This window comes from Nicotiana sylvestris, chromosome 3, assembly GCF_000393655.2.
Source record: "Nicotiana sylvestris chromosome 3, ASM39365v2, whole genome shotgun sequence".
In the NCBI taxonomy this organism is placed as follows: Eukaryota; Viridiplantae; Streptophyta; class Magnoliopsida; order Solanales; family Solanaceae; genus Nicotiana; species Nicotiana sylvestris.
This window is the reverse complement of record NC_091059.1, coordinates 204711171-204722545: the sequence shown is the minus strand read 5'-3', so window position 1 is coordinate 204722545 and position 11375 is coordinate 204711171. Positions and strand designations below refer to the sequence as shown.

At 34.1% G+C, this 11375-nt stretch overlaps 1 protein-coding gene across 1 annotated transcript; it reads left to right on the top strand.

The window, feature by feature from the left end:
* The first annotated feature begins 641 nt into the window (after positions 1–641).
* Positions 642–2438, top strand: LOC104226686 (transcription factor BEE 3-like). The gene is made up of 6 exons (XM_009778718.2): positions 642–1053; positions 1142–1264; positions 1504–1569; positions 1693–1761; positions 1858–1935; positions 2168–2438. The coding sequence occupies exons 1-6, from the start codon at positions 691–693 to the stop codon at positions 2300–2302; spliced, it is 834 nt and encodes a 277-aa protein (XP_009777020.1). The 5' UTR covers positions 642–690; the 3' UTR covers positions 2303–2438.
* The last annotated feature ends 8937 nt before the right edge of the window (positions 2439–11375 follow it).

Genomic DNA, 11375 nt, shown 5'->3' with positions numbered 1-11375 from the left:
CTTTTTAAAAATTAGAAATATAAATAAAAATGTTGATCTTTATACTCTGAATCTGTTACTAATTTTAATTTTTTTTTTATATATAAAAAAAAGCACTAGCCCACCAAACTGCTTCTACTTTACTTGCCCCATGACTTTTTTTCTGGTTAACCAGGAAAAATACAGTAGCTATCCTTCACGTGCGCATATGATAAATTAATCTTATTCTTATTCACAAATAACATAGGAGGGTAGATCGCACTAGGTAATTATAAGTCTCGCGTGACAGGTTCGACCAAAGAGGTATGCAAGTGGGAAAAGTCCGCTGCTCAACCAACTTGGCCCCGTAGGGTTACTTGCCCATGACTTCTAATTTTAAAAAAAATATTGTTATTTTTATATTTTTGGTGGTTCTCAACTAAATTGCCAATAATTTGCTGATTGGAAACCACTGCCCGAAGCTGGGTCCAGTGTAATTGGATATATCTCCTGAATATAATCCAACAAGGGGAACAAAACCATAGAAGCTTAAAATTCCACGTGGACTCTAAAAATGCTTCACTTTTTCATTCTTTAATAAAAAGAAAAATGAAAATTCATACCCCCATGTTCTATATATATAAATAAGTCATAACAAGGTTCTTTATCATTACAAAAAACACACAAATTAGCATCCCTCGTAAAAACCATTTTTAAAAAACTCAAGTTGCTATGGCTGATCATTTTATTAATTCACCATTTTCTTTATTTAATATTGATTCGAGTATGGATTTCATGAACCAGTTTCCAGAAATAATCAACCCATGTTCCTCTGAATTGTCGAGCTTCAATTTACAGAGCTCAATGGAATTTTCTCATGAAAATATTTTCACTCAAGTAGCTGAATTTCCAGGAAATTTACAGGAATATTTTCAAGAAAATATTCAACAAGATGAGAAGATTAATGCTTCATTAGTATCTAGCGATATGGTGCCTATCAATGAAAGCAAAAAGAGGAAAACAATTGATACACCAGAAAGCAGTTCAGCGTATTCATCCCCTGCAGTTTCTGCCACTGGAACTAAAAGAAGAAGTGTAAGTTAATTTTTTATTCGAATTGTCAATTTGTATGTTTTATTCTCAGTCATGTATCTGATGCATGAAACTGTTTTTTAATTTACAGATTAAAAGAAGAGGAAATAGTGTGAAAAGTAGTGATGAAAAGGAAGAAGAGAAACCAAAGGAAGTGGTCCATGTTAGAGCCAAAAGAGGCCAAGCTACTGATAGTCACAGCTTAGCAGAAAGGGTAACTCATCTACCTACCGAATATAGTATTTTCCATTTACATATTGATGATTAAAAAGACAATCTGATATATAAAATATCTCGCGTTTACGCACAGTCTGAAAAAAGGTCATGCCTCGGGGGTGTACAGTAGTCAGTCTATTCTATTGCTAGTATCAATGACTGATTTTAGGGTTCGAACCCGTCACTCATAATGCCAGTAACATACTGATGACTAATGCATGTTTTTTTCTGGTTCAGGTTAGAAGAGGAAAAATTAATGAAAAACTTAGGTGTTTGCAAGATATTGTTCCAGGATGCTACAAGGTATCAAATTCTTTTAATTTAATGAATAAAACAGTGTCTTTTTCTCCCGAACATTTCATTTTTCCTAAGGACAAGAGAGCAGAATTTTGACATTAATAATTTTCCATTTTAATGAAATTGCAGACAATGGGCATGGCGGGAATGTTAGATGAAATAATTAATTACGTACAATCTTTGCAAAATCAAGTGGAGGTAAGTTTGCATAAAATATAAAAGAGGAGTGTTCCTTTTCTTAGTTGAACAAAAGGAGAACAAATAAATTGATTGATTCGAATTTGTTGGATTCAGTTCCTTTCCATGAAACTTACAGCAGCAAGCTCATACTATGACTTCAACTCAGAATCGGACATTCTCGTGTCAATGCAGGTAGTTTTTCTAGTTTCAGTAAAAATTTAGTAGTACATATATATACGTGGCTACCTAAGTATAGTCACCATTAAAATATTATTTTCCGTGACAACTACAATAATTATCACTAATACCCCTACTTTTTGGTGCACAAAACGCTTACTTTTGTCGCGACTAAATAAATCATCATAGAAAACCTGATTTCCTATATAGTGAACTGAAGAGCAAATGAATTTTTTTTATGTTGCAGAGAGCAAAGGCATTCGAAGCACTGAAAATGCAAAAGGGCAAAAAGGAATTAGGATGTGAAGGGTTGTCTTCTAATCAAGCTGGCCCTTATGACCATAGTTTTGGCACTTTCCCCCTGTTGCCATTTAACACCTGAATATTGTCCCCAATTTCCCCCTTTTTCTGATCAATTTACATCAAATTTTCCCAATTGGTGCTATACCTTTGTAATATTTGTACACATGAAAAATTCAGAAAATTATATTAATATATATACTTGTATCAAAGCCTCACTCAGCTTCTACGGGTACTTAACCAAATTATTACTTAATAAACTGTTTGATTTCGTTTTCTTCCCTAACTTTAATTTTCGGTTGAAATTTTCTTGACGAGAATATGATGAAAATGAAGAATCTATATTGAATTTTATAAATTCTCGCATGTCTATCTTGTTCTCAATTAGGAGTGGTGCATATTTATCACGTAAATTAATCGCAAGAGGTGACTTTAGGAACTTCAAAGTTTTCTGATCATCCAAGAAAGAGTTCAAGAATGTCCATCTTTCATCCAAGATTGTTACAATGTCAATCTCATCTTTTGTTCTAAACGAGGATATATTATTTCTATAGTTTAAAATCACATCTTTCATCTCGTTTTGGAATTACTTAATTCCAAGTTATACGCGACGAGATACTTCTGAAAGTTAAAAGTTATATTGTTCAGTCATTATTTTTATTTAAAGTTCTAAATCCTCTTCCATTGGTTCTTTCCTAACTCGAAAGATCATATCAAAAATATCAAAGTTTTATCTACCAATCGCTTTGTGCAGCTATTGCCTTATCCAAAAGCACGTGATTAAGCATGTAATGGCTTTATTTAATTGGACATGAGGATGTGTTTTTGTTGCTTATTATTCAGTTCAGCTAAATGATAAGTAAATTATAACAGTCAAACTTCCTTTTTGACTTCTTGACTCCAATGTGATGCTACTAAGAAAAACCAGTGTCCCCACAATTTAGGGTTAGTGCATTCGAATTGGTTTATCGATAAATCGACAATCGGTTTATCGATTTATCGATTTATCGATTTCGATTTTATATTTTTTTTTTACCCTTATTCTATAATACCCTTTCCTTTACCCTAAGTCTCTAACCATATTATTTCATCTACCACATTTAAGGAATGATCATATTTAAAGCTCAAGGGAATGAAGTTCAAATTAATGGAAAATAGAATTACCCGTGATGATATATATTTTTTTATACCGTTGGAGTGTTGGTGGCATACATTTGATCCCTTACTTTAGTTTCGTTGCATGTGCTTGTTGACACAATTTTTATGTTATAAACGGTGTTCGTCTTATTTTAGCTTCTTTTTGTCCATATTAGTTAGGCGTGTTTATAGCAATATACTTTTCGTGAAATCCCGTAAATTTTCTTATTGGTATAATCGATAACCGAATCGATAAGCCCAAAAAATTAATAAATCGAAATCGAAAAAATTGAAACCTTATTGAAATGATAAAAATAAGTATATGTACAAATCGATAATCGATAAGTAATTATCGATAAGAGTCAAAATCGAATGCACACCCTATCCCCATTTATCTTGCTTTCTTACTAGTTGCAATCACTTATAAATAATTTATTGCACATCCGGTTGACATCGATTTTGATTAAATTTTTCAAATGGCTGGGTTGAGGGTAAGTACAGAAAGGTTAAATAGAGCGAGTCAATAAAAGAGTTACGTCCCGCCCAAATAGTATTTGTGGGATCACACTGAATATGTTATTGTTGTTGTATAACAATTTTTATTTATTAACTTTTTTCAAGTAAAATTCGTATTCACATACAACTCAGTGGGCGTTTGGACATAAGAATTGTAAAATTCAAAAAAAAAAGTAAAAATGATCTTTGAAAATTAAAGTTGTGTTTGGACATGAATATCATTTTTGGTTAGTTTTTGAAGTTTTTTAAGTGATTTGAATGAATTTTGAAAAACAGCTTTTGGAGTTTTTCAAATTTTCGAAAAATTTCAAAATTTATCTTCAAGTGAAAATTGAAAATTTTATGGCCAAACAAGATTTCAAAAAAAAAGTGAGATTCTTTTGAAAAAATGTAAAAAAGAAAAAAAAAATTATGTCCAAACGGGCTCTCAATTTCCAGACACTGTTCTTCAACTTTAACTTCAACCAGATACTGTTCAAACACCTAGATATTGCCTGCTCCAAGTTGCATAATGAAATCTCCTTGACCAAAAACTACTTGCAAATCCGGATAAAACTTAGCAAAAATGGGAATACGATATTCTCTTTTTTTATCGCTTTACTATTTTCCCTTGTCAATCTAATTTTGCCGATAATCAGAGGCGGAGGCACACAAGCCGAACTACGAATTCGGCCGAACCCTATAGATTTACTGAAATAGTATATTTGATATTTAAAATTCATTCAATATGTACAAATATTAAATCTAGAACCCAATCACAAACACTTGAAGTCGTCGTTCTAAAATCAAGAATCTATAAGATTGAAAACCTGGTTCCGCCTCTGCCGATAAGGGAGCCTTAGAGCAATAGTATAGTTGTCCCCATGTGGCTAATAGTTCACGAGTTCGAGCCATAAAAATAGCCACTAATACTTGTATTAGGGTAGACTGTCTACATCACATCTCTTGGGATGCAGCATTCCCCGTATTCTGTGTGAATATGAGATGCTTTGTGCTCGAGACTGCCCTTGCCCAATCTAATTTTGTCCTGTCTTATGTTGACAATCTAATCCATATTAGTTCATTATGAGGTTGACCTGATCCTATTTATATATCCTGCGGTTGTTATGTGAGCCTTTAAACCCACAAGTTCAAAAGCTTTTCAGACACACGATTCATGAACATACGACAAGATAACTCACTTTTAAAGAATCCTAAAAGAAGTGTAAATTAATACAAGCAAATTTTGTAATTTCATCAGCAAAATACACGCGGAGGGATCACATAATATACAATTTATATATCAACAACGTGGAATATTACGTAAGTAAACCAATATAAGATTTTCTATTAATAGTAACATATAATCCCCAACCAAGCCACCAACTAGCAACCTTTTAAAGGAAAATATTAATATAATCAATTAATTAATTAAGTGGATACATCAATTAAGTTGTTGAAGATAGGTGGGGACAGTACTAACTCGAGCTAAAGGGCAACAAGTTGTAGGAAAATCCCATATGTAGGCATAATTAAGGAACAGTATGTTTCAATTTAGATGGAAAGGAAACATCAAAATGAGCCCACAGTACTACCCAATAGTGCATAAGACCAGATGTCGATATAGTCGAGTGTCCATTCAGGGAACAACACAACTTCTTATTTTTAATTTTGTGACGAGAAACGAACAGTTGAACAATCCACGTCGGCATAAACCTCTTTCATCCTGGTCTATAATAAGTGACTTTCTGATCTTTGGCACACCTCTTAAAAAAAGTATTTTGACTGAATTATCTTTAATTAAAATTTATATATTATTAACTTGACACATTGAGATATGTAAATAAGAGCAAATTTTGAAAAAAATAAAGTTTATTCCTTTTTGATTATGTAAATGAACACTTATTTTGGACCAACATAAAAAAGCCAAAAAATCACTTATGATGGACCGGAGAGAGTATATACTTTCTCGTTTCAATTTATGGGCCGATATTCGAGATACGATAGTCAAATATTGAATTCAAATATAGAGGATTCAAATTTTATATAAGAAAGTTTGAATATACAAAAACAACATAGAAAATACTATATACTATAAGTTACAATAGTTAATAATTTAAATATTTAAAAATTATTGTCACATAAAATAAAATCAGTGAAGTATTTTTTTTTTTTCCTTTTACATAGTTAACTGAGACTGATTGCGGATCTAGAGCACAATCATTGAGTTTACGGAAACCCAATGATTTTTGGTCATGCAGTTTTTTTAAATATTTAATTGTAAAATCTATTATTATTGTGTATTAACTTGCAGGTCGTTATAGAAATTTATAAACTTCAAATACAGTATTCGGACACAATTAGGTAGCAATGACCCGAGGCACACTGAACTTAAAATGTCAATTGTTTATATTAGGACTTGGGACACTAAAATAGTATATTGGGTACACATAATCTGATGGATGTAGCCAATTCATTGGCTGAATGATTAAGTTGAGAGAAAGCTTGCAAATGACAAAATTCCAAACCCTTTATTCCTATTATAATTTTGAGGTCCCCTTCTTCATCAATAAGCAAATAAAAAACAAAGAGAAGAAATTTATATTTGATGTTAGAAAGATGGAAAAGTTTTTCAGGCAGATACGTTGCATGAGACAGCTTAAATGGGGCAAGTGGGGGTATGACTAACATAGAATAGGGCAATGTCCAATTTTGTGGATACTCCAAAAAATTCTCTAAATGCTACTAAAGAGATAAATGAACCTTCAAAGCTACTTTTGTTTTCCTCTTCAAATCAATATCTTTTCAATTTGACTCTCTTTTGACCAAAATTTTGCCTGTTTTCTTGGAGTATGCATGCACAAGGAAGGAGGAAAACCACTATTTGGGACCTACCCATACTTAAGTCTTAACAAATTGGATAACATAAATTGAAGATCACATAAGATTCAAATTGAGCAGAGGCGGAATCAGGATTTTAAGCTTATGGGTTCGGGATCCTAATCCTCTTAAGTTACTGGGTTCTAAATTAATAATTTATACAAATTTAATGAAAATTTTAAGACAAATATATGATTTGAACTAAATCTACTGGGTTCGGCCTAACCCATAGCCGACACTGTGGCTCTGCTTCTGAAGATGAGACATATATTCATTTGGCATAATACATTAATAGCAGTATCCCAGTAGCGAAGTCAAATTTTTTGCTAAAAGAGTGTTCAAAAATATTTATGATTTAATATATATGTATAAACAATAATATTTGACCTATATATAAAATATAATTTTTCATAGAAAGGTATTTAAGTGACAAACCTTTGCCTTTGTAGCTCAGCACAATGCACATGCCCTAGTCTCTAGTAGGTAAGTTGGAAATAGCTGGGACAGATAACAAGAAAGGGAATATGTATATGGCAATTGGGGCAAATTCACGGATCCTTAGCACAGTGTTAATTTCATCATAAAAAGTTAGCCTTAAAAGTTGGGAGAATATCGACTGTTACCATCACTGCATTAAAGCGATATAAGGTTTCAACTTCAAGACCTATGTCTTTTTTGGCTTATGTAGTGACTATATGTAAAGAAATAGAAGCTGAAAAATACTTATTCGTATTTAATTACAACAATCAATTAATACAAATTATATAAGATTAGATTGTTTGATCTGGTGCAAACAGTGAGTATGAATAAATATTTATCGAAACTTTATATATGCACGGGCGGTACTGTAAAACTAGTTACACCAATCTAGTAATTTAAATTGATGTTAATAAAAAGAACATGAAATGGGGCTCAAAGGTATTTCTTTCACTATCTCAATTTCCCTCCATATAATGTCGTGATGACACCTAGTCTGTAAAACTATGTAAGCCTAACATCAGGGGTGGATGCCGAGAGTTAGTAACGGGTTCAATTGAACCCATAACTTTTGATATGGAGTAAAAATTTATGTGTAAAAATTCCTTAAAATTGTAAAAATAATAGATATGAACCCATAACTTTAAAAATATAATAGATTCAATGCTAAAAATTTTATAGTTGAACCCATAGAGTTTAAATCCTGGATTCACCTCTGCCTAACATACATGCCGAATATAACTAAGATAATGATAAAATTCTCAAATAACACAATAACAATCATAAAAGAACTCCGCAACTCAAAAGAAACAAACTCCCAAAATCCGGTGAGATCAAGTCACAAGCTCTGCAAAAGTGTACTTAACATCCCTATACAACAATATCTATAAAAAGGGAAAATAAATATAAAAGTAGATAGAGGCTGACTTGGAGGGACACCGACAAGTATACCTTGAATTCTCCAAATCCGAACTCGACTCACTGGTGTCTGGACTAGTACCAATAAATGTGCAGAAGCGTAGTATGACTACATCACAACGGTACCCAGTAAATGTCAAGTCTAACTTCGGTAGAAAAGTGATGAGGCCAGGTCAAGGCCCTACTGGAATAAATAAGAAAATTTAACAGATATATGACAGTGTAATAATGATAAACAATGAAAATGAAACAATGAAGAGATATACCAAGAATAACTACGAACTAAGGCAAATAAGGCTTCACGGAAGAAAACAATGAATAATATGCCAAGGAAGACAAAGCAACCAAAATACAAGTGATGTAATAGAAAAGTACCAACAAGAACCACTACCGAGGTACCGCCTCGTAGTCTCAAATTACAAAATAAATCACAATCTTTCCTTATATCATAGTGGGAACCTTGCATTTAGTTTTTAAAAATTATTTTTTCCGAAATAGCTTCCCGTGAATTAGCCCACCTTATCACACAGCGTGGCTTCAAGTAGTTTCCCTACTAGCAACATGCGTATCAAGCCCACATTGTCTCACCGCATGCGTTTCAACCCTATTCCTTATACCACCGCATGCATATCAATATCATAATGTATCACAAATCGCACCTCAAGTACCCAATGTCACAACTTGCCAAAGAAGTCAACAATAATGATATTTCCACAATAAATAGCCCATGGCTCAACTACAATATGCACAAAAGTCTCAATAATAACAACCAAAAGTGAAGAACTCAACAAGAATGATATTTCACAACTTTACATCTTTGCCTCAATGTGAATCACGACTTTTATAACTTAATACTAATTTCAACAATAAAATATTCCAAGAAATAACAATTTCAAGTGAGGAACTCAACGGTTAAATAATGAATATAGAATAGAGGAACAATAACTTCAACTAAACATGTAAAGGCAATTAACAAGAGATAAGACAAGTAAAGCATGTGAAAATAGACTAACGATGATGAAGATAACATATTATGGTAACTAAATTAAAGGCATGAAATGAATCTACATAGCTAGAACCGGTCATTACCATATTTTGCCCATGTACACACTCGTCACATTGCGTACAAAATTAGGCATGACACTTAACTCAAAACACACTAACTTAGTCCACTAGTAAGCCTTTCACTCGATTATCCAACTCCGAACGGCTTGAATATAGCCAAGACAACTTTATACCATAAATAAAATATAGGAAGCTATTCCAAACAATAAAGTTGCAATCTTTATAGAGAAACAAAAGTCAAGTCAAAAAGTCAACCTTGGGTTCGCATCTGGGAAAACGACCAAAATTATAAAATTCGAAAACCCAGTGGATAACGAGTCTAACCATACAAGAATTACTCAAATCCGACTTCAAATCGTTTTTCAAATCTCCAAAATTTAGTCTAAGAAGTTTTCAAAATTTCCCCCAAATTTCTAACCCAAATCACTAATTAAATGATAAAAATAACAATTGATTCATGTAATATAGTCAAATACATGTTAGAATCACTTACCCAGATGATTTCCTTGAAAATTCCTCGAAAAATTACCACAAACCGAGCTCTCTAAGTCCAAAAGATGAAAATAAGAATAAACCCTCGAAGACCCCTTTTTTTGCCCAGCGATTTCGCATCTGCATGCACAGGATGGCACCTGCGGAAAATCCATGGCATGTGCGGTTCCAACTAAGGCTCTAAATATTCGCACCTGCGATCGCCCAAGCACATTTGCGGAAGGTCAGTCGCTTCTGCGCGTTCGCTTCTGCGGCTCGAAGGTGTAATGACTCGGCCGGTCGTTTCATGAGTTACCGCTCTGTTTCCCCCATTTCTGCTTTTGATTGCTTTGTTTATCGGTATTATGCGTTATCGGGTTAGTTGGCTCGGGTTCGGAAAGGTTTGAGACACTTAGTCTCTTTTAAGGAAACTTAAGTTGAAAAAGACAATCGGATATTGACTTATGTCTTAAAGGGCTCGGATGTGAGTTTCGATGGTTCAGATAGCTTCGGGAGGTGATTTGGGATTTAGAAACGTGATCAGAATGTGTTTTGGAGGTCCGAAGTAGATTTGGGCTTGAATTGGCGAAATTGGAATTTTGGCGTTTTCCGGTTGATAGGTGAGATTTTGATATAGGGCTCGGAATGGAATTCCAGAAGTTTCAGTAGGTCCGTGTGTTATTTGGGATGTGTGTTCAAAATTTCAGGTTTTTCGGACGTGGTTTGATAGACTTTTTGAACGAAAGCGGAATTTGGAAGATTTTGGACATCTTAGGCTTGAATCCGATGCAAATTTGGTGTTTTGATATTGTTTTGAGCGTTCTGAAGGTTAGAACAAGTTTTTGAATGATGTTATGGGATATGTTGGCATGTTTGGTTGAGGTCCTAGAGGCCTCGAGTGTGTTTCGGGTGGTTAAACAGACCATTTCAAGTTGTGAAAAGTTGCAGAAAAATCTGTTGTAGTGTTGCAGACAGCAGCGCCTCGCGTTCGCGAGTTGAACCTTACGTTCGCGAAGGGCTAAAATGTGAGGCTGAAGGTTTGGCCTTCACGTTCACGAAGGGCTGGGGTCTTTGAGCATCGCATTTGCGAGGTAGCAAACGCGTTCACGATGGTTTGAGCTGCGGAGTCATCGCGTTCACGAAGGGGTGGTCGTGTTCGCGTAAGAGGAATTAGTGGTCAACATCAGGTTGTGCTTTGCGAACGCGAGGCTTTGACCGCGTTCGCGAAGAAGGATTTAAATGACTGGGCAGAATGATTTAAAAGGGCTATTCCGCGATTTTGAGTCTAAGTTCCTCCATTTTTGGGCAATTTTGAAGGGAATTGAAGAGGGAATCAAGGTGGAACACTTGGAGGTAAGATTTATGGACTTAATACTCAATCCTAATGTGTTTTCTACCTAATTAATCATGGAATTTAAGCCTAATATTGAAGAACTAGGGCTTGTAATTGGAGACCTTGACTTGAGGATTTGAGGGGTCATTTGTGGTCGGATTTTGGGACTTTTGATATGTATGAACTTGTGGGGAGATAAGGAATCTATTAATGTAAATTTTATCGAATTTCGAGACGTGGGCCTGGGGGTCGGGTTTGGCTAATTTTGGGATTTGTATTGTAATTTGATTTCTTTCGAGTGTGATTTGTTCTGTTAGCATATTTAGATAGTTTTGCATTGATTTTGGTTAGATTTGGAGCATCCGGAGGCCGATTCGAG

Excerpts from the sequence above, each read along its gene's own strand:
- LOC104226686 (XM_009778718.2), top strand. The coding sequence starts at position 691 with ATGGCTGATCATTTTATTAATTCACCATTTTCTTTATTTAATATTGAT. Across the intron at positions 1,762-1,857 it reads CTTTGCAAAATCAAGTGGAG|TTCCTTTCCATGAAACTTAC; the intron begins GTAAGTTTGCAT and ends TGTTGGATTCAG. Across the intron at positions 1,936-2,167 it reads ACATTCTCGTGTCAATGCAG|AGAGCAAAGGCATTCGAAGC; the intron begins GTAGTTTTTCTA and ends TTTATGTTGCAG.